Genomic DNA, 24314 nt, shown 5'->3' on the forward strand with positions numbered 1-24314 from the left:
TATGGGCTCATTTACAGCCACTGATGCCCGTGGCCTCCTAACGCGAACCGTGCTACATTTGAGCAACGCGGTTCTCTTATTTCTACTTGGTTCATAAAATCAGTCTCTAATCCTAGGAACATTTTTTTTTTTCCTTTCTGTCAGCTATTTCATATCTAGACACTCTTAGAAATCAACCCCAAACATACCACCTTTAAAAGGAAGCTTTTCCCAAAGATGTTTGATTCTCTGAACCCCATTATCATAGTAATTCAATGATCTCATCCTACCATGAACTTCTGTGATTTATAAACATAAATAGTTAATACGTATTAAGCAACTCAGAAATGTTATCCTCTGGTTAGACTCCTGCATTGGTCTGGTGGCAAGACAGACAGACAGACCTGGGGATCTGAAATAAAAAAACTGGGTGTTCGAGTTACACACTCTGCTATTTAATCAGCAGGACAGGACACTCACTTTGCTGAGCCTTGTCTCCTACTCTGTAGAAGGAGATATTAGTAATATAATTACTTAAGTTTATTAGTTAATACGGATTTTGCCAGCAAAAACATATAGATGTGAAAATACCTTACACACTAGAAAATGGTACTTTCAACACTATCACATTATTCTATCCTACTTATCATAAAGTTATCATCAATGGATTTCACTTTGAATTCCATGCATTAAAGAAAGACCCCACAAAGCAAAAAATCCTCCTATGCTGGATTTAAAAACTAGAATAGAGGGGCACCTGAGTGGCTCAGTCAGTTAAGCTTCTGCCTTGGGCTCAGGTCATGATTCTGGGGTCCTGGGACCAAAACCCAGGTTGTGCTCCCTGCTCCGCTCTGTTTCCCTCTCTCAAATAAATAAAAAAAAAAAAAAAAACTCTTAAAAGAAAAGAAGAAAAAGAACTAGAATATGTATTGAAGATTTCAAAAGAACAGGCTCAGGAAAAGCAAGAGAAGAACCCGTTTTTCTGTGCTTTTTTAAAATGTGGTGCTCATCTTTAAAGGGATGTTTCTGGATCTGTCGCGGGTCTGTCACTTTCTGCACATTTTCCTGGAAGATGATCATAGCCCAGAATGAATATCAACCTCATGTGCCAAACCAAGAGAAAGAAAAGGAATGGACACCTGGAGCGGAGAAGCAGGGAGCCAGCACGAACCCGCTCTCTCCCGAAGGACCCTATCGCATACAGATCCCTCTTCTCGGATTCAACCTGCAGGTACTTTATTTCAACCAGGTGCATCAGCAACAAGCAGGTACTGCCACAGAAGTAGAGTCCGCCCACCACCTCCCTACACACCCCAGCGCCCCCAACCAGGCTTGCTCAGCATCGCACTAAAACCCCAGCAGAGGTCACTGTGGAGAAAGCAAGCACCCAGGAAGCAGGCGGAGAAGTCAAGGAGTGGGTTACGCCTGCAAAGCAATTTAATCATGCCCTTTCCCAGCAGAGCAGGAAAAATGTGCCTGAGGATGGCAGGTGGGAGAGGGGCAGGAGAAGCACAAGCTCACAACGACCCTTCCCCTTCCTCCTGCTGCCATCGCTACTCTCCATCACGGAGAGACAGACTTACGTGGGGCCATAGGGAAGAGCTCCCCAGCCCCCGCCTGCCCCAGGCGGGCTCCACACCCATTCTGGGGCTTGAACTCGCCGCGCTGAGATCAAGAGCGGAGCACCCTCCCGGCAGCCAGCCGGGCCGTCAGGGGTCCCTGGATGGAATAAGCTTTCTGCAGGTTGTCAGTTCATGGACTACCAACAACTCGTTATGCACTGTCCTGACCCCATAGGGAATAAGTGAGAAACATGGGGCTCAGAAAACTCTAGAAATTTGCCCCAGCACACACAGTGAGCCGTGATGGTGGTACTATGGGAATTTTAGCCCTAAAAACCTGGCTTCAGCCTATGCTCACCACCACTGCACTGTAGAAATACCAACAGGCCAGTTACCTCCCCACATAATGGATATAACCTGGCTTTCTCGAATCTTTTCTGTTACTCCACAGCACACACCAAGTTCCGGTGGAACAAAACGGCTCACCTGACTTTCCCCAGGAAGCTGCAGCTCTCTCATTTCAATTTCCCTTGTCTGCTCTACCTTCCTCACAGCTCCAGTGCTAAAACCATATACATCCCTCAGCCTTTCTTCCATTGCTACCCTCTCCCTCTCTAATGAAGTCTCTCCAGCTCTCTTCCCTCTTACCCCAAATTTGCTCAATTGCGTGAGGCTACTGTCCTCTATCCCTGAGGTAGGACTTGACGAAGTCCAGCTTACGGGACAGTTTTTAGGTGCTCTCACACACATACACCCCTGCTCCCTCCCTGGGGCTAAGACAAAGGGCAGCAGAAGCTCTTTTCTGGTTCTGAGTCTTCTTCAGACCTTGATACAACACATTTTGCACCCAGAACATATCAGCCCGGGGGCGTGGAATTGGATGCAACCAAAAATTCAGCCACACATAGGCCTGAAAGGTAAAAGCTGCCCTGTCCACACCGTAACAAATTCTTAATCTTCCCTAAGTTTTAAGAAGAGAAATTAATAGATTCTTGAAGGAGTAATAAGTTCTAGACAAGAGAAAAGGACGCAGGCAAATTGCAAAGGACAGAATATCCCTACTCTCCTCAATATAACTAGGCTTTGGCTGCTCTGCGGAATCATTCCCTGAGCCTACACTGTTGACGCCACATCGAGGATGAAAGAGAAGACGCCCATCAAAGTCAAGGCTGTGGAAGACTCAGCGCCTCTCCAGAGATCCTGCAGTGAAAATGTACACGGAAGCTTTTCCTGTGTCTTCACACATCATCTCAAACATCCGCAATTAAAGAAAGAGTAAACCTGGTTATTCCAAGGAGACATCAAGAATATGGAAAGGACTAATTAATTAGAACAAGAAAAAGAGGAGGCTGCACGTTTCTAGATCTCCCTGGTGGTTGGAAGCTTTGCCCACTTGGCGCAAAAACTAGACTGAACCCCTCAAGGGTCAATGCTGTCCCTGCTGAGAATATACATGCACGGCTTTATTCTCAATATTCAAAATAAAAGTCATTTTTTTTTTTTATTCAAGGAAAAGAGAATCTTGAGGGGCGCCTGGGTGGCTCAGTGGGTTAAAGCCTCTGCCTTCAGCTCAGGTCATGATTCCAGGGTCCTGGGATCCAGTCCCACATCAGGCTCTCTGCTCAGCAGGGAGCCTGTCCCCCCCCCCCCTGCCTGTCTCTCTGCCTACTTGTGATCTCTGTCAAATAAATAAATAAAATCTTTAAAAAAAAAAAAAGAGAGAGAGACTCTTGAAAACAAGCAAACAAACTAAGCCATTTGTAAAGCTCTTAACCCAGCCCGCCCTTTCCTGAGGGGTTTCCTTCATCTTTTTACCGCTTACCCAGGAGCCAGGGGCTAGCCACGCCCCCAAGGCTGTGCAAACCCAACCCGCCTCCTACTCTACCTCTCCCCAGACACCCCCCCCACCCCCCACTCCCCCCATCCCCGGCTATAAACTAGTTCCCAGGGGCACCTGGGTGGCTCAGTCTGTTGAGCTCAGGTCATGATCTTAGGGTCCTGGGATGGAGCCCCAAGTCAGGCTCCCTCCTCAGCGGGGAGCCTGCTTCTCCCTCTGCCCCTCCCCCACTGGTGTGCTTGCTTGTTCACTTCCCCTCTCAAACAAATAAAATCTTTTTTAAAAGTTGATAAAAGAACAAACAAATCAAAAAACAAAACAAAACAAAAACAAAAAAAAATTAGCCTGCTCAAGGTGCCCAGTTCCTGGAGAATGAACACAGATAACAGCAAAAATGTAACAGACATTCTGGTCAAATCCAAGTCTCGCCAGGGCTGATTATCTGATGTCTCTGGGCTTCCGTTTCTTCACCTTTAAAGGGGGGGCTGAACCCCACAGCTCCACAGGGCGGTTAGGAGCCCTGAGTGGGAGGAATGGCCTCTGAAGGCATTATCCTGTAAGGGGCCCTGACAATGTCAAAGAACTCGATGAAGTTCAGTCTGGACCGCAGAATGAAGCCCCGAAATTCAACCACAGCCAGTAAAAAGAGGTGCAGGAGAACGGTCCTCGTCTCAAAACCCTGAGGAGCTACGGGGGCTGGGGTCACCGCGCGGCCGGCCGCGACTGGCCATCCGCAGCCACCAGGGGCCTGGCACCCACACGTGGCCCAGGCGTGCCCTCCTCGTGGGCCACTACTGCAGAGGCACCAATGGTCACACTATCCCATCAATGGTCGTGTCACTCACACTCAGTGTGCCTGAAGGAGAGAAAACGGAAACTCCGCACGTTCTCACAGCAGATGCTTCTGGATCAAATGGCTTCTAATTACTACTTGATCACTGAAGGGAAGTGAGGAGCAAAATCACAATCTGGCTGTCACCAACGGGCCCTCCACCACAGTCGCTGATAAAAGGAAAGTCTATTAGCAAGTGAGATGAGCAGAAAACACAAAAGGCCGTACATGCTCTGGGTTTTCTTAATAACAGCAAAATGTCATAGAAGACAAAGGGTTTCTCTCCTTCTTGGGCTGCTGCCCAAACATCAGTTGATATGAAGGGAAAACAAAAACCTATCTATGTACCTGTGTGTGTGTGTGTGTGTGTGTGTGTGTGTGTGTTCCACAGGGTCCCACTTAAACAAATTACTACACCATGGTCAAGAGTAAGTGATTTCATTCCTATTTTCCATTTAAAAAACCAACATTAGCATTTTTTTTTTTTCCAGTTTGGAGCTAATGACTCATGGGACAATACTTCATTCACTCGCAGCCACAGAAAGTCGGGACACCCCAAGCCAATTTTCCAGGAGAAAGAGCCAAGGCCCAGGGGCTCCACAGTTTCTGCAATGAAGCTGCTGGGGGAGCTGCCTTCCAGAGCCTCAGCGGGGGATGTGCGGTCACAATCCCAGTAACAAACACCTCCCTTCAAACTCTGCTTGAGACTCATGATTACTCATCAAGAAGCATGCTCTGAAAAGCTTTCATTTTGGGCTCGCCAAAATGTCCTTTCAAAAAATGCTCAAATAAGACTGGCTTTACTCCAGTCTTAACAGATTTTGAATTAGGATGACTCACTGTTGGGACTGTTACATGGTGCCCCAATTAGAGTGGAATAGTTAAAAGATGCCTGGGACCCCTCCCTCCGAACGCTCAGGAGTGGCTGCCTTTCTGTATCACGAATGGACGTCATACACTGGTTATAACGAGAAGATGGTCCTCACAAATTATCAATATACTCCAACAATGATCAGCAGAGGAAAACTAGTAAAATAGGATTCAACCAGCAACAGGCAGAATTTTAAGTCCCAGAGATACAAAAAACAAACACCCTTCATTCCGCCTGCAATTCAATTTAAACCTAGTTTTCTGAGTTCTGCAGTCCCAAAATGACACACAGTTAAAGCCCTAGGTGTCAAAAGAATGTATATCAGCGACAATTCTTAAAGTAGGAATAAATGTTTAAGTGTATATGCTTTAAAAAAACAGATGCAATATTTTCCTCTCACTGATTATAGTGCCGCTGGGACTTGTCAATTAAATCACAAGAAGATCACTTGGTAATTTGAGCACAATTTAAATAGGCACTAAGCTTAATTCTGACCATCAACAGCTTTTTTAGCAAAATTTCTCTCCAAAGCCTGATGTAACTTCAGTTAAAAAAAAAAAAAATGCTTTTGTGCAAGAATCTCTTAACATTCAAAGTAAAAATTTTAAATTATGTAGCGACAGAAGAGATACAACCTTCACACTGTTTTTTATTGCACAACAAACATGACTTCTCAACGACTATTAAAGGACTGGATCTAATATAGACAACAGGCAGATGTAGTAAGTGATACTTTATCCTTAGTACACTATGGACTGAGAATACATAATCACAAAATATAAACTATACAGAGCAAGAGTCCCAATTACAAGCCTGCCGGGGCGACACAACATGGTTGCATCACTGAGGGTAAGAGGAAGCAGACCAAAGAAGTAGACATGTCCCCACTTTTCTGTAGTTCCCACTGTGTCACTTTGCTTTCCTGAAAGATCTGTGTTTGTGCCTGTTATAGCTAAGAGGAAAAAATCCGCAGAAGATGAAATCAGGTGAAAAGCAAACACATATTCAGCGTCTGTTTTGCAGCAGCAAGCCCTTGTAGGGACAGCACGCACGCCCCAGCAGCAAGAGGGGCACAGCCAAGGTCCTTCCCTGAGGCTACACCTGCATGTGCGATCCAGCCAAGGAGCTCCGAACTGGGTCCCTTAGCATCTGAGCTTTACAAAACCTCGATTTATTCTGTGTATCCTTTCGTGAGATGTGCCCTAAGGTATCAGAAAAACCCAAGAGGTTATTTTTTGGCTCTGGGAATGCTCAAAATTTTTCCAGATAAATTACTGGTATTTGCCACTTTGGCTTATGAAAGGTTTCACAGGAATGCCCCACTTCCGATTCATGGGGAAACCTGTAATCATGATACAATTTTTTTAATCAATTTTTTTTTAAAAAGATGGTAATTTGATCTGGATTTTGAAATAGGCTCCGCATGTGTGTACAAATAAAGGGGCAGGGGACTGAAATTATTATATTCACTTGTAAGTCTGACATTTTGCTGCTATGATTTATAAATAGGAAGGTTTTTGAGGGGTTTCTGGGTGGCTCAGTCCGTCAAGCATCTGACTCTCAATTTTAGCTCAGGTCATGACCTCAGGGTTGTGAGAGTGAGCCCCACAAGGGGCTCTCAGCGGGGGAGGGGTGAGTGTCTACTTGAGATTCCCTCTTCCCCTCTCCCCTCCCCTGCCCCTGCTCACATTCTAAATAAATAAATAAAATCTTAAAAAAAAAGGAAGTTTTGGATTTGGCTTCCTTGTGGTCCCATAGTTGGTCCAATCTAAAAGGAGGAAAGCACCAAGAACAGAGAGGAGCAACACAGCTACATGGCCCCTCGCACAAGCCAGTGTGTCTCACACCCAAGCTCCTGCAGCCCCTGACCTCTGAGAAGGGAAGGTGAAAGGGAACGGGGCTTTGAGTGGAGATTTTCTACCCCATCTCAGGACACCGTAGGCAGAGCAGCCCACTAGGAGCAGTGTCGACAACAACACAGCATACTGGACAGCTCTGGGGCCCACAGTCCAGGCCAAGCTCACAGGAAAGCCAAAGAGATAGCTGTCTGTGTGGTATAATTTTAGGATCACCAGAATTTACCTCCCTTACCCTTCCTTCAGGACCCGTCAACAACGTAATACTCAACCGTTCCTCAGTGTTTCCCAACTAAATTGTCAAGTGGTCAAATTCTCCCAATTAATTAAATAATACTGCCTACTTCTGCAAAAGCATATTAAATTTGTCCAGGCCTATTAAAAATCAGGTTTCAACTTCTACAAATAGTTGAGAGGTTTACTGGACATAAAACTCAAGACAAAATGATTTGGGGAAGACAGAGAAATCGCTCAGTAACATGAAACACAGCTGCAGGGGAAGGTGCAGGTTTGAAAAAGAACCCCAAAGGAAAAGTAGAACTTCATCCCTACCCCCATAATTCCATTCAGAAATGGTTCTGAGTAGTTTAGTCAGAAACTTTTGGGGTCTAGACAAGGACGCTGTGCTCCGCTCCACTGAGGGCACTTGGTGATGCAAAGGCTACTGACTCACAACCTGGAGAGACTCTGAAGATCTCCAACCACCCCAAAAGGAACATGCAATTTTGGATGCACCAAACTCTCAAAGGAGGGTAAGTTTTGCTGAGCAACAGGGGAAGTATAAACAAAAGTTGCTCTTTTGATCTTAGACTAGCCACACCACTTTTAAGACAGGGTTACCATGAATTTAGGTATCTTCAAAACTGCTCGGCATTCTGAGAATATCTCTTATTTGCCGACTAGGGACCATATGAATCCTCAATGGGGAAAAGCTGACAGCCTTCCTTTAAGATCAGGAACACGACAAGGATGTCTACTCTCACCACTGTTGTTCAACATAGTACTAGAAGTCCTAGCAACAGCAATCAGACAACAAAGAGAAATAAAAGGTATTCAAATTGGCAAAGAAGAAGTCAAACTCTCTCTCTTCGCAGATGACATGATACTTTATATGGAAAACCCAAAAGACTCCACCCCCAAACTACTAGAACTCATACAGCAATTCAGCAATGTGGCAGGATACAAAATCAGTGCACAGAAATCAGCTGCTTTCTTACACACTAACAATGAACTCTAAATGTATTTTCAACAGATTCATGTAAAGACTGTGAACCAGCACTGCCTGATTAGTGCTTGCGTCATCAATGTAAAACAAGATGGCTGGCCCCACAGCAACGTTCCCCTCACTGGAGTTATTGGGAGTTTTAAGAAAGCTAAGTTCCAGAAAATGCCTATCTGCCCCTTGAATCAAATACCTGATGGACAGGAGTGGCAGAAAAGGCTAATGAAATGGCTCTGCAATGTTCATTTGGCAGCTACCCTTTTTCAGTATTTAAACTTTTATGTTCCATAACCTTTTATAAGATCTTCATATCACAATTTATACTAATTACTCCTCTATTACATTTAAAGTTTTAACTTTGAAGGGAAAGTTGGTTTTTTTACTTCCCTTATGATTACAAAGTTTACTTTTCTTTAATGTTGTTTATTATTCCAGCAATCCTAGATCTTCTTGATAATGTTTTTAACCAAGAAGTACACATTTCTCAAGAAGTAAAACAGCTCAAAGTTGGGTTTGTCACTCTTGTCTGAATGTGCACAGAACAAGAGAACAGAAATTGTGAAGAAATATACCTAACTATTCACAGCAGTTGTGTTTGGGTAGAGGGACAAGAAATGATTTCCTTTTCTAATTTTTATCTTCTAGATTTTGTACTGAAGCTATAAACATTAAAGATCTGGCCATGTAAACATTTATGGATACCTACCACCTCTACGTCATTCAGTTACGTAAATACAAACACTAATTAGTTCCCTATCTTTTTAAAACAAAAATGTTCATCAGAATGCTTTTGCCTCTCAAAAAAGCTTACGTTAAGAACATTTACCACATCGAATGGGATAAAGACCATATTAGGCTCAGATATTGTTTGAATGTCAACATCTAAGAAAAGGAAGCAAGCTATCAAGTTATTTATCATTATTAAGACAGGATTGACTGTCTTGATTAAAACAGAATGTCTCAAATACATTCATAGAAGTTCAATTCAAAAATATAAGCCTAGCATTAGCCAATAGAATATAGGTGACTACCATCTATAATGAAGAAATATTTTCCCACTTACAATGAGCCCATGATTACTTTACAATTAAACTACAAGTAGAACCACAATTTTTAAATATGATATTCTTTTCACTGTATAGGAATATATAAAAATTTTGCAGGGATATGCAAAACAGAGGCCATGGAAAAGAGGGTTTGTGTGTTTTTGTCCACCGCTCCTCCCTTATGATGCTAGGGCTATAAACAGGTCTAAAGAGTGGCTTCTATCTGTGATTCACACAATTCCCAAAACTAGGACATACAAGCAAATAAATATCCATATAAAATCAGAAAATCAAGTTCCAGATGTGACCCTCTAACACTGGAAACCTATTCAGAACAACAACATGTTACAAGTACAACCAGGAGTTTCCTCAGACTTCATCACATTTTTCCTTTCCATTTAAAGGATCATATTAACACAAAGAATTCACGTTTTCAACAGCCTTTGGAAAAACAGTAATCCTAAAACCTATCAGTCTGCAACATAAAATTCATTATCATCTATTAATGTCATTAGGAAATAATTCAGATAGAAGCATTCAAAATGTTCTGAAGACCATTCACTATACATGAGCCCCACTTCAGCAATGGGTGCTCAGATTATTTTTAAAATATTAAAACAGGGGCACCTGGGTGGCTCTGTCGGTGAAGCATCTGCCTTTGGCTCAGATCATGATCCTGGGGTCCTGGGATCCAGCTCTGCGTGGGGAAGCCCCTGCTCAGCGGGGAGTCTGCCTCTGCCCTTCCCTCTGCTCCTGTTCATGTGCTCTCTCTCTCTCTCTCAATTAAATAAAATCTCTTTAAAATTACTTACTTAAAATAAAATAAAATATTAAAGCAGGTGTCCTTCCTCAAGGACAATCAGCAGCTGTAACAGCCCAGTATAGCAGAGCCCTGGGTCCAGGGAGGTCGAAGCCAGGCCCCGCCCCACGGGCGCCATGGGAACAAGGGTGAGGAAGGGGCTTCACCTCGCCGCCATGTCTCAGGCTTCTACATCTCTAAAATCTGATGACAAAACGCCTCCTGTGTGTCATCAAGTTTAAGTGAGAAAAGTGTCCAGCACTATCAATAGAATGTGGTTGCCGTTATTCTGTTATTAATTGATAATTATTAACAATTCTATTATTACATGTTTATTTTAATATCAAATCTTAGGGGGAAAACTATTCTAAAGGCAACGATTCTGACTACGTTTGTGTGCCCGGAGCTGCAGCTGTGAGCAAGGTGTGAACGCATTTTCGGAAGTGCCAACAGGAAGCTGGGCGACCCGTGTGTTCCCCTTCGGGAAAAAACCCATGCCAAGACTGCATTCCTTTGAATCAACTTCTATCTCATTCTTTTTTTTTTTTTTTAAAGATTTTATTTATTTATTAGACAGATCACAAGTAGACAGGCAGGCAGAGAGAGAGGAGAAAGCAGGCTCCCTGCTGAGCAGAGAGCCGGATGTGGGGCTCGATCCCAGGACCCTGAGATCATGACCTGAGTGAAAGGCAGAGGCTTTAACCCACTGAGCCACCCAGGTGCCCCTTCTATCTCATTCTTAACGGCTGCTGACATTTGTGGTCCGCTGACCGTCCAGGATCTCCCGCTAAGCCTGCTGTCCCTCCTGTCCTGGGGGACTCGCCTGAGGTACAGAAGGTCTTTTTTCCTTCCCTTTTCTCGCCAGCGTGTCCAGCCCTTTTAGTGAAGAAAATAGACCCTTCTTGTTCCTTCCTCGCTGGGTCAGTGAGAGTGTTCTTTTCCGGAGGGCAGAGTCATCTCTAGAACATACCTAATGAAAAACACAGGTTTCAACCTCTGAAGGCACAGTACCCGGGTGACAGAATTCATTGTTGCCTGCACAGAAGTAAGCCCTGCTTTCTGTGATCATCACTTCTGCCCCAAAGCTACTGCGTGTCTGACATACCAGACACGCATGCACCGTATGGCTACCTCGTATCTGGATAACACCAGCCGAGTTTCAATGTTCTCATCTCTCCAGGGTGAGCAGTGGGGTGGGCAAAAGGACCCGCAGATGCCCCAGGCTGGAGCTCGTGCTGGCCACGGAAGCCAGCCACCCGGGAGCCGCTGTGGAAAACCCAGCAGGGCTCTGTGTAATAGGGACAAAACCCCCTTCGCTCAGCCTCTCCATTCCTCATACCCTCCTTGCCTCTCTTCAGGGATTTCCACCCTCCCGACGGAAGGAAGTGAAACGGACAGAACGGCAGACACAGAGGTGAATGTTTCCCAACGGTCTACAAGTCACGGGGTTCCTAGAAGCGGCAGCAGAGAATAGCGAGTCCTGGAGCAGGGCTGCCTCCCACCCTCCATCCCCACAGTGTCCAGCCCCGGGGACTCCCTGGGCAGGACTGGGCTAAGTCACAGGGCACCTGACGGGCGGTCCGCTGGGAAAAGGGGAGCATCTGCCCTCCTCCCTGAACGCCACACACGGCCTTTCCCAGGAACTTACCAGAGCATGGAAAGAAGAAACCGACAAGATGCCCAGCCTGCCGAGGGCCAGCTTGGAGGGGCGGCTGGCGGCGGCCAGGAGGCTCTTGGGGTTTGGCAGCTCCCCGCCTTGTAGGCTGGCCAGGTAGCAACGCATCCTAAACAGATCCATGTGAAACTTCTCCAGGTTCTGCTCCCACTGCTGGATCTGTTTAAGAACAAACAGGGGTGATTGAAATGAAAATGAGAAGGTTTCATGAGTCCAACTGAAAATACGGTCCCTTTCACAAACGTCAAGGAACAATTTGTTTCAGCCGGTGCTGCATGGTGGAAATGAACCTGCCCTGCTCACCGCCTCTCAAGCCCTCCTGCCCAGACACAGTGGGTCAGACAGCACCAGACTTCATCAGGATGGCCCAAAACAGAACAAAGCCGGTGGGCCCAATCCAAACCCAGGCCACACCACCATGACCTCTGGAGAACTCCAGCACGCTAAGCTGTGCCAACCGAACGCAGGATACACAGCTGTAAGTAGTTGTCTCACTTTGTTTAATTTCCCTACACACTGCCAGCCTCTGATCTTACACCAGATGAGCCAAACTGCACACAGACAGATGCTGGATGACAGACACGCTGTCTTTTACGTGAATGCTCCGCATTCTGAGTAAATGACTCCATCAGAAGCAAATGACTTCAGGGGTAAAGGAAAATAGAGCTTCTACTCCGATTTTAAGTATAGTAGAGAATAATCACCGTCTCTACATCTGAATGAAATTAAAACGCATTTTCACACCAATGAAATGTCACTGAGCTTTTTCTTCAAAATTGAAGTTATCAATTGGTAAAGAAAGATGGTCAGATTCTGAGGGCCACTTTCCCTCCTGCCAAGGATCAAGACACATTTACCTTTATTTTAAGAGAAACCAGAAGGTGAAAAAGGCTCTACTGTAACTTGCCAACACAGGGATTCGCCAGCAGAGCGGAAAGCTGTCCTCTCAAGGGCGGTCAGAGCTTCTCCACATTCAGGAGAGGGTCTGCAGTGAGGGCTTGTCATAAGGGTGCACGTGTCACTTCACCCGCACCAGCTGCATCGGTGCTTCAGCCAGGGTTAGCCTCCAGGCAGGTTCTAACTCTTCACAGCAAACCTTCTAGGTCAATTGTGAATTCCGGGTAAGTGATATTCTGAAGGGTCTCCGACATTTAACACTCTGGTCCCTTCAGTCTCTCCCGAAAGAAAAGCAACACAAACTCCGGCCACTCTCACACAGCCCCCACTCCAAGTCCTCCGGATCAAGTTCATCAGAAGGTCACACCCTGCACCTTCTCTACATGGAAGAAATACAATGGCTGCCAGATCTAAAATGATCTGTTGATTCATCAAGGTCTGTCAGCAAAGCTACAAAGTCCCAGATTCTCAAACTCCATAGCAAATTTAACCTTCTGGAAGCTTCTGTACATGCATGTTAGCGACCTGATAGCCACCTGGTGTCGGCCTTTCATGAATACTAGAAGGACCTGTTGGCTTTTCTCAATGAACATGCCCAGTCCAGATATGTGAGGAATCTATCCAGTAAGTAGGATGTCTTGAAAACCACCTCCAGCAATTCTGGTTCATAGCCTTAGTGAGGACAGCTCTGGACTAAGAAGCCAGTCCAAACTCTCTCTTCTTCATCTTGCCACATTAGAGAAGTCTAGATTCTAAAAGTAACAAATGGTTATTACACAACCATAAACTGACACCTACCAGAAGCTGTAAGCCACGGGAGAAACTATACCCCAGTTCTGCCTCTCAAATACCTTCTCTGCTGATTTCCTGAAAAATCTACAATTACAGACACCTTCTTTTGTAGAGATGAAGTTCATTAACATATGTGATTACGTTTCAAGAGAACTGGTATCTCAATCAATATTATACATGGCAGAGGTCATTTTAAAATTAAATTTCATGAAAAACACAAACCAGAAGGGACTTTATGACTTCTCGATTTCAACAATTTTCCTATGTTCATCCTGACTCAGCATTTGTGATGGTTAGTCCTATAGGTGTCAAGGTGACTGGGTCACTGGGTGTCCAGAGTTGTGGTTAAACATTACTCTGGCTGTTTCTGTGAGGGTGTTTTTGGATGAGAATAGCATTTAAATGGGTGGGCTGAGTAAAGCAGATGACCCTCCCCAGTGTGGACGGGCCTCTTCAACCAGCTGAAGGCCTAAATACAGACCCGAAAGGCCGACGCTTCTCCAAGGAAAAGAGAATTCCTCCTGCTTAGTGGCCTTCCATCTGGGATACTGGCTTTTTTTTTTCTGACTTTGGACTTGGTACTGAAAGATCAGCCCACCCTGGGCCCGGAGTCTGCCAGTCTTGGAATGGGAAGGGTACCAGTCTTGAGTCTTGCTGACACTGCAGATCTCGGGACCTGTGTGTCTCCAGTCCTGTGACTGTGTTTGTTATAATAAATCTCTTTATAATACATCTATTTATGCATAAATAAATGTGTGCGCAAGCATGAGCAGGGGGTGGGGTGGACGGAGAGGAAGAAGCAGGCTCCTCACTGAGCAGGGAGCCCGATGCCGGACTCAATCCCAGGACCCCAAGATCACGACATGAGCTGAAGGCAGACACTTAACCAACTGAGCCATCCAGGCACCCCCACATTTTAAGCATTAACAAAAAATATAAACATATTTTATAATCAAAATTATGAGATAAAGGAGATAAAGATACATTTTTATAAATGTAATGGGAGAAACAGAAGACAGCTTTGTAGCTATTACAACTTTACGTTGGGAAATTTCCATCGCCATCATCACTAACACAGTAACATTATCTGACATCATGTTAATCAGGGAATTTCTGGAGATTTCTTTCGATGATCAAACACTAAAATGCCTAAAATCAATCCCCTTAAACCAAGACTGTTTTTTCCATTTTTTTTCCTAAATTCCTTAAATACTGATCATTGTCCCTAAATATTTCTTTATTTTCTAAGATAAATATCAGGACACAAAAATAAACATTCAACTTCTATGTAGACTGAGCTTTCATTTCTTCTAATGCCTTGCACAAAACAAAAAACAAAAAGATGACATGAAGAGAACTCACTCTAAGGAACTGACTTCCGCTGCAAAAGAAAAAAGTACTAAGAACAAAATTAAGGAAGAAAACCGCCACTTTTAAGCTCTGTCACAAACACAGTGCAAAAGTTTCCCCTCTATTGCTAATACGGCTATGGTCACCTAATGAGGTCAGAGAGGTTATGGTACACATAGACGCGGGGAGCGGGGAGGAGGAAGCCTAATGCTAAAAATAACAGATGAATAAGTGATACATAAAAACGATGACCAGAACATTCCTTCCACACCCACAACCCCTAGAAAAATATTTTCTATCATTTAGTCATTTGGTCATTTGTCCCTTCCAAGACCTGTCCCCAAGATCATCAGTTTTTCCTTTTTGGCAAATAGGATGAAAATCTCCCATGCAGATTTGCCAGGCCCTACAACCTACCCTTCTAAGAAGAATCCATCTAGTGACACGGATCACACCGAAGTTAACGAGTGGTTAGAACAGCCAACTAAGATTTAGAGAATGTGTTTTGTCTTTTCCTCTGAGATAGAATTTACATACCATAAAATTCACTCCATTTTAAGATACACTTCCCATCAAATCAAGCCCAAAAATCCAAGGTATAGAAATCATTTAAAAACGAATTTTGGGGGCACCTGGGTGGCTCAGTGGTTTGGGCTCGGGTCATGATCTCAGGGTCCTGGGATCGAGCCCCGCATCGGGCTCTCTGCTCCACAGGAAGCCTGCTTCCCTCTCTCTCTCTCTCTCTCTCTGCCTACGTGTGATCTCTGTCTGTCAAATAAATAAATAAAATCTTTAAAAAAAAAAAAAACGAATTTTGGGGGGGCAACTGGGTGGCGCAGTCGGTTAAGCATGCAACTCTTGTCTCTCTTTTTTGGCGCAAGTTGTGATCTCAGGGTCGTGAGATCGAGCCCCGTGTCGGACTCCAGGCTCAGTGTGGAGTCTGTTTAAGATCCTTTCCCTCTCCCTCTGCTCCTCCCGACCGTGCTCTAGCTTGCTCTAAAATAAATAAATAAATCTTAAATTTTAAAAAAGCTAATTCTGGGGCACCTGGCTGGCTCAGTCAGTAGGGTTGCGAGTTTGAGCCCCATGTTGGATGTAGAGATTACTTAAAAATAAATAGACAGACATATATATACTAATTATATATTATACACACACACATATGTAACACATAAAAATAAAAACTAATCTGTTTTAAGCAAAACCATTCATCCCATGACTAATCAGCAAGAAAAACACAATCTGATTCGTTACTGAGAGGCAATACAGCCGAGTGGTTAGGAATGCACATGTGTGATCAAATCCTAGCTCCCCCACTTGTCAGCTCTGTGACTTTAGAAAATGTATTTAGGGGCACCTGGGTGGTTCAGTAGGTTAAGCCTCTGCCTTCGGCTCAGGTCATGATCTCAGGGTCCTGGGATCGAGCCCCGCAGCAGGCTGTCTGCTAAGTGGGGAGCCTGCTTCCCCCTACCCGCTGCATCTCTGCCTACTTGTGATCTCTGTCAAATAAATAAATAAAATCTTAAAAAATAAAAAAAGAAAGAAAGAAAGAAAATGTATTTAACTTCTCTCAGGGTCTATTCACTCATCTATCAAATGAGTGACACATACAGCTTTACCTCACGTGGCTGCCATGAAATCCCACACCATCATGGCCCGAGATCGGTGCCTTGATAAGTAAGATCAGGGGCTGTGAGGATGGGGAGTGAGGCCAGAGAAAGGACACCTTAGCTGGGGATGAAGGAGGGAAGGCCTGAGGGAAGGAAGCCCAGAGCTGGCGTTGAGCTGGGGCGGGGCCCACAGAGAGGAGCCTCAGTGAGTCAGAGTGGAGAGGAGACACACATCCACTCCCACACTACTTCGGGCAAAGCACCGGGGATCCAGAAATGGAAAAGTTACAAATCCTTTAAGAGCTCATTGTTCAGACCAGAAGCAGCCTTGAACACAAGGGGTTAATTAGAAAACAATGAGATGAGGGCAAGGAGAGAGACTCCAAGAATTATGGGGTATAAAAGAGGTCCCTGGGCGAGTGGGCAGGAAGGTAGGAGGAAGTAACCCCTGAACCCTTCCTCACAGATGAGGAGGCATGATGAGCGCAGTGAGGGTCTATATGGGTCTTCTCTGCCTGAGGAAAAAAACCCCAAAGAAAGGGGTGGAACCTGCAGGAAAGCTGGCCCTGCTAGGTAAAGGTAGGGCAGGTTATCCAGGCCTTTATCTCACAAGCAGGAGAAGCCACTTAAAGTGTTTTTAAACCCAGCAAGGATAGGATCAGATCTGCTCTACAGATGCAAACACTCCAGGTTCCTATGGAAGATGCATCTGAGGAAGGGGAAAACGGAGAGCCTCCGCAGCGGTCCGGCGAAGGGAGAAGACAGTCCGACTTACCCTCCATCCCTCACCCGCACACTGTGTGCCTGAGAAATCGAACTGCCAGGCTGCGCCACGGCGTTTCACTCTGCCTTTGCTCATGCTGACTCTTGGCGTGGCATTCCCTTCTCCATTCCTTATTAACTCCTCACTTTTCAAGAAGCAGTCCAGGCATCCCTCCCGCAGGAAGTCTTCCATGATTACACGGGAGGCTAAACTTCTGGTTGGTCTTCCACAACCCTCTGGAATATCATTTGCTCTAGAGTCATCAAATTATGTTGCAATAATGTGCTTCACTGACCGGCACCCCCTAGATGGAGAGCCCCAGAGGGCAAAACAGCATCTTCTTTGACTCCACACTGTGTGCACATTTGCTGGACCCAGAGACGTACTTAATAAACATTCACAGAGCTAAACAGAATGTCCAGAACCTCCATCATCCGACCTCATCTCCTCAGACCTCTTTCACCAACACCTCCCTCTCCGATGTTTTATTCCCCAAATGGCTTCACACAAATACACACACACACACACACACACACACACACACACACTCCATACTGTATTTTCCTCAAGGCTTCATTCACTTTGTTCCCTCCCCCCTCACCACAATTTCCAACTGCCTAGATTCCATTCATCCTCTTTACCAGGTTGAAACTAAATAAATACTTAAAAGGAAGCCCACGTTTCACAAAGCCCAGAGCAGCTCCGAGCCCTCCGCCCCAGCCTGCTGCTCCCGCTGCATCCTCTGCCCCATTCTGACCGCCTCCCCCACCAGGGCCTCATGAACCACTGCGCATGGGGTGGGGGTGGAGGACGGATGGGGCCCGAACACACAGAATGCATCAGGATGCAGCGAAGCCATCTGGGCAGGGGGAGGAGGGGGGCCAAGACTGCCAAAGGGCAGTGAGGTTTTGTCCCTGTTTACTTGTTTAAAATAATGAAGGGGAAGGAAAATAAAGTTCTAACTGGACTTAATTTACAGCTCCTCCTCCCTCAGGACTTCAAAAGGAATCCGACATGTGGCTGGCCGCACGGTCTGCTCCACATTGGATATGCTCAAATGAAAGCTGCGTCACCCTGCCCGGTTCCCAGCATCTCCAAAAGGCCCCGGGACAAGCCCGTGGGACGGTCTCTTTCAAGCAGAGCACGTCACCATGCCATGCTATGAAGTCCTGCCGTTACTGCTAGGACAGTGTCATTTTATCTTTTTATTTGGAAAGGGGGCACACAACGATCTTCTCCACCCAAACACTACAAAGAAAATCTGTTCCAGAGACTTCACCGTGCATGATGTAACGTACTCCGTAAGTTCTGCTCTCGCAAGGCTATAAATGACTCTATCTGAGGTTCTTGGGGTCTCTGGGGCAAAGCGCTACATAAATATTTTCTTTTATGTAAAATAAAATAAGAGTGACGTTGCGAGTTTTAAGTGGTAAGTGGAGAAAGCACTACTGCTCTGTTAAAGACTTTTTAAAAGGTCGTTTAGAAAAAAAAACGTATAGTTAGGAGATATTTGAGAGATCATGTTCTTACTGGTCTTGATTTGAAAATACCTTTGCCTTTGTAGCTTCGCATAACATTCTCGAGTCAAAGATCATCTCATAAAAGTAAATCTAAGCATACTCTCTGCGTCGGCAAGTAAAGAGCTAATAACTCTCTTTACAACCATCTGGAAAATGAGCAAAGGACAGTGAGCACAGCAGATGTAATTCCGGACGCCCACCGCAAAGCCCTCTGGGAAAACAAGACTCAAAGACAACCTCAGAAACTGCCAATACGATGGGGAGAATATTTTCAGGTGGAATCCCTAAAGTTACTTCCAGTGGTTTCATACCGGAAATGTCCCAGTGCAGTATGAGAAGGCAGCTGTGTGCACAGGGGTAAGGGGGACCCAGGGAAGGGGGTGGGTGGGAGCACTGAAAACTTAGTCATGTGAGGACAGTGTGCCTAAAATGACTAGTAATGATTCTGACAAAGAATGTATAACGTGCTGCGAGTCATAATTGAAAGAGCTTCTTTAGGCCATCCAACCATCAAAGACTCTTGAGTGTGAGTCCAGTTTGTGTGCAAGTAATTCCCCTCCCACAGACATCATAAATTAATTGCTGGCCAACTATAAACTACAGTGAATGAAACTGCATTAATGGAATAAAATCATATTTAATGAAAATGCATTTTTTTAAGGTGGCTTGGACTTCCCGTGGCCATAAAAAGGAAAAGGGAAGCAAAAGAGGTGGGGGGAGGGGATGAGGGTAGGCAGGCCAGGAGCCTCTGAAAGTTGCCTGATTTCCCGTTTCTCTCGCTGGGTCTACATGTTTGAGATTATGCAAGAACCTACAGACTTCAGGGTGGCCATCCTTTCAAAGAAGAAAGTATGGCTTCAGAGGTGAATTTCAGAGAGCCAGTAGAAGTTACAACCACATTTTCCCCCATATGGTCATCCCGAGACTGTTGTATTGGGGCACCCTGAACACTCTGAGACACGGCAATCCATGAGTTTCACCTCTGAGGACAGACCATCATGGCTCCTGGATTCTCGAAATTCAGGACCACTCGTGAGCTGAGGTACACAGAAAACGGAGACGACCGTTTCTCCCCCGCAAGCTTCCTGGTTTGCAGGTAACCCTGACATAGCATCACCTCTCTCCATGCCACAGAGACTGAAAGCTGGGTGATGGCGACAGGCCTCAGCACCTCCCTCTTCCACGACAGGTAAAGGCGGAGGGCACCTCCACTGTGGTGCTCCTGCTAAACTCCCCAACACCTGCCACCTCCCCACCTTCTGCCTGGCAACCCTCTTCTCAGGTCCTGTTAATATAGTTGGACTGTGCTCCCAGATACTTTTTAGATAAAGGGCACATTCTCAGAACAGTTCAGTTCAGGAGTGTAGGATACGCTCATTGAGGTTCTACAGAATTATGGAAATTACATACTCTGAAATAGGTTTTCCATACAAACTGTGAAACATCGGTAGGGTCCCCTCTGCACCCTGGTAGCCACACATCCAGACTAGTGCCATCCCACCAATAAACGGCTCTCCCCATGTGCACCTGTCCTCTGAGCCACTGCCTCATTAACTGTCTAAAGAGACAACACTCACCCTGCATCGAGGAAGAGAGAGATGCAAGAACCCTCATGGCCGTGTCTCCACGGGCTTAGGGTACATGAGCAGAGGAAAACAGATATTCAAAAGCTGCTTCTCCTCCTCCAAAATGCATAGAGCTATTTAATAGAAACGAGCTATTTAATTCTGATAATGTAAGTGGAACTAGACCAGAGAAAGCATTCTTCTTAGCACCATATCTGTTATAAACAGAAAAAATATATATATATACTGTTTTTTTGGAACCCAAGGATGGAAATAGCTGGTCACACTAAACCATACTTCCCAAAGCCACCCTCTCTGTTAGAATCCTCTCTGTCTAATCTTCTAATGGTTTTATTATATAAATCTTGGTCTGAAAGGGACAATATATGAGAAAATCAGCCAGGCAAGAAGGAACTAATCAGAATTATGAAAAACGACTTGGTTGCAAATATTCCACTGAGTATATACAACAACCAAAGGTTGTAAATAAAGCCTATCACATCACCGATGTCACAAAAGTGCTGCCGTTAAGTTCTTGCAACAAGAAGCCACAGAAACGATCTCCCCCTGGGGGTAAGGAACATTGCAGCCATCTGCATTCCAACTCCGATTTTCGTGGTGAGTGACATGTGCAAGGAAAGAAAACACAAATAAGTAGTACCTGGTTTTCTATGGCTTTCCTGTTCTTTGGGTCACTCACGATGGACAGCTGCAATTCTGCCATCTTTTTCATCTTGCTGTCCATATCGATCTTTTGAATGAGGTTTCTGGTCTGATTCTTGAGTAGCCGAACCGTGTCCTCTTTCCCATGCTTCTTTGCAAAAAGGGAGGCACAAGCTGAATGTATGGCAGTGACCCAGTTTTCAAGATCTGTCTGGCTAGAGGCCTAAACACAGGGGGAACAACATTAAAAATGGTTGTCTTTAAGCACCGGCAATATACACAAGGGTTCTTCTTTCTCTGATCTTCACTTAACTTCACACACAGTGACTATAAACATTTTTTCACATAAGAAAAATATTTTAAAAATAAGGTGAGTCTCAATAAAGCAGAACAAGTAAATTACTATGATTCTTAGCAGGCTGAAAACCTCTTCCACTCCCTCGATGTCCAGAAAATCCACATACATTCAAGCTATGGGTTGATTGTCCAGTGATCTCTGGGATCATACAATAGGACCTATTGGGAGAATTTCTTAGAACAAAGGACATTTTGCCTGAATCACAAAATACTCATCTCATACTTGCCCCTTAGAAGTTCATGCAGATTTTTAGAATTTTTTTCAAAGATTTTATTTATTTGAGGGAGAGAGAGAGAGAGAGAGAGAGAGCACAAGCAGGGGAAGGGGCATAGGGAGAGGGAGAAGCAGACTCCCCACTGAGCCAGGAACCCAATTCAGGGCTCGATCCCAGCACCCTGGGATCATGACCGGAGCCGAAGGTAGATGCTTAACTGACTGAGCCACCCAGGCATCCCAGTCCATGAAGATTTAATCTAATGCTCTTACCTTCCCTATAATTCAGATTAACGGCAATTCCTTACTTGGCTTTAAAACATAAGTGTGGAGAAGGAAAATCAAACCTCAGGCCCTGGATCTTGTACGTCAAGTTGTGGACAGCAAGAAGACTAGAGGCCCAGTGAGTTCACCTGGTACTGGCAACAGAAAATCCTGTCTGTGCAGAGAATTCTAGATTCCCAAAGTCAGCATAGAGACCACTAGGCAATTCTGCAGGGATCCTGAGAGTGTCCAGGACCAATGTCATTGAGACTCCTGAACCAAGGACCTAGGAGTCTTCCATGAACCTTTTTGGTCAGATAGAACCTGCAGCACTGGGTCTACATGCAGCACTGAGTCTACATGCAGCACTGGATTTAGCCTGCGCATCACTTCAGAAATATACTTCACTTCATTCACTTCCATCCCTTTTGAGTTCATCAATAACAGCACCAATGGTTAGAATTTCTTCAGCACTTAACACATACACATTATTGATCCTTAAAGCAATCCCATAAGCTACTGTTATCCTACTGGCTAACAGATCCTTAGCTCAGAGAAGTTCCGTATGTTCTCCAAGATGGCGCCCACACCCAATGGCGGCACCAGGATCTCACCCCTAAGGCTGACACCAACACCGCAGGCTTGGCATCCCACCAGGCTTGTCAACGTTGCATTTGCTAGCAAACTGCTAAAAATCATAATGGGAGACAACTTGAAACTTAACATCCTGAGTCCACTTCTACAGGAAAATGAGACCTTACAGCATTTATCCTTAAGGCTTTCCTGAAAAGTGAAAAGTTTCTTTTTCACTTCTACTGGGATTCTAGGGAAAAATCTAAAGCTCTCCTAGCTATATTCTGTAGGCTTCACTTGAGAGCCTCCACTCAGAGAATTTCAGACCTTGCACCACTAGACCACGAGCAATGCCAGAACAAGGATCATGATTTTTCTCTCTTCAAATCCTCTTGACCATTCCAGGGGGCACAGCTTGGAACTTGAAGAGCATTCCAAGAAATGCTTGCTGTGTGAATGACTGGATGAACACGGGCCCCATGCCACCTGATGGTAAGCAGGGGCCAGTTCTAAGCCCCAACCCGAAGCCTAACTAGGCTTTTACTCTATTGCATTGGTAAACTATGCCTCTTCATTCTGTTCCTTCTCGTCCTCCTAGTACACAAGCCATCACCTCCACCCTCCATCCAAAAAGTTTGACAGTACCTGGAAAAGGTAGACATCTCCAAAGGAGTTGCTGAGGCAGAACACATTTTCCTTCTTGGGGTGTTCTGGGACTGACTGCACTATGCTGTCCTCTGCAAACAGTGCACACCGAGGGGCGCTGCTCTGGTCCATGGAATTCTTCCCATAGGTCTCATAGAACAGCAGGGTGCAACCTACGAGACAGAGAAGCAAGTTACATCTCTGCCACAGCCTTGAGGATCTCGGAAGGCAGGGAAAAGGTAAGGGACACAGGAAGGAAAGAAAGGAGGGAGGGAGGTGGGGGGAAACAGAATGAGACAACCAACCGCGTGATACACAAGGAAATCCTGGTATCCAAAGTATGCCTTGTTTTATTAGCCTAACTCAGGTGAAAAGTAGAGGTTTTTGCAAACATATCATAATAACAGTACCAAGCATTTATTGTTGCTTACTCTGTCAGAAACTCTTCTAAGTTCTTCAATGGCTCATTTAGACCCCACAGCAGCCCCAGAAGGCAGGTGTTATTAACTCCATTTTACAAATGAGAAACCCGAGGGCTTGTACCACTGTGCAGGTCCCACAGCTGGACTGTGGCAGAGCAGGGAACTGAACCCAGGCGCTGGCCCCAGAGCCCTCCTTCTCGACTATAGCCCTGTATTATTTAAGAAATCAATGCAGAGAGAACACCCATGTTCATTAAATGAGGGAGTTTCTACACTTACAACTCGTGGTAACAAGAAAAGGAGTTTACCTGCAGAACTTTGCCATTTGTAAGAAAGTATCCGGTTAATTCTCCAAATGCCACATAAAATAATTTAATATTAGTGTATTCTTTTACTGCACAATAAGAGGAAATAACACCACAGATTTTACTCGTTTAGATGAAGAGGGGAAAATGAAACTAAATATCCCTTGATTTTAAAATATGACACAAAAATGCTTGCAAATACCCAGCTTTCCCCCTGTAAATTAAAGAATTATTGTAAGGTAGAAGTTATGAAGGATCTACTTTGATAATTAGGAGTGCCTTATAATTATTAGATGCAGTTTTTAAGCAAATTCTAAAATGCTCACAAGTACATTCTCTTATTGAAAAACCTTCATCTGATAAACACTTCTGAGCACTTCTCACGTGCTGAGCCCTGGCATCCAAACACGGTGGATAAGGTCACCATCCCCCTGCTTTGCACAGCCTCTCCTGCTGATGGGAAGAAGTACCAGCTGCTCTCCGCCACACAGCCAGTGAATGAGGTCCAGGACATGACGCCCCTCTGAGTGAGAAGTCCTCACTCATAAAAGTCTAAATGTTAAAAAAACAAAACCAAACCAAACCCCATTTCATGCTAGCCAGTGTCACTTCCTCCTTCGAAAACCCATCTTAATCTGGACACGTAAGCTCCGATCATGGAACCCAGTGCAGCACAGAAGCCTAGAGACCAAGAT

At 45.0% G+C, this 24314-nt stretch overlaps 1 protein-coding gene across 4 annotated transcripts in view; it reads right to left on the minus strand.

Moving 5' to 3' along the window:
- Window positions 1-24314, minus strand: part of TIAM2 (TIAM Rac1 associated GEF 2) — a 228084-nt gene that overhangs the window by 73235 nt on the left and 130535 nt on the right. For all 4 annotated transcript variants that reach the window (XM_082731372.1, XM_082731373.1, XM_082731375.1 and 1 more), the window contains 4 exons: window positions 22893-23065; window positions 20838-21062; window positions 11653-11838; window positions 10828-10974 (listed from right to left, as the gene is read on the minus strand). In XM_082731372.1, the coding sequence (XP_082587498.1) occupies window positions 10828-10974; window positions 11653-11838; window positions 20838-21062; window positions 22893-23065 (731 nt within the window). The remainder of the gene's footprint in view (window positions 1-10827; window positions 10975-11652; window positions 11839-20837; window positions 21063-22892; window positions 23066-24314) is intronic.

This window comes from Mustela nivalis (assembly GCF_964662115.1).
Source record: "Mustela nivalis genome assembly, chromosome: 5".
NCBI lineage: Eukaryota > Metazoa > Chordata > Mammalia > Carnivora > Mustelidae > Mustela > Mustela nivalis.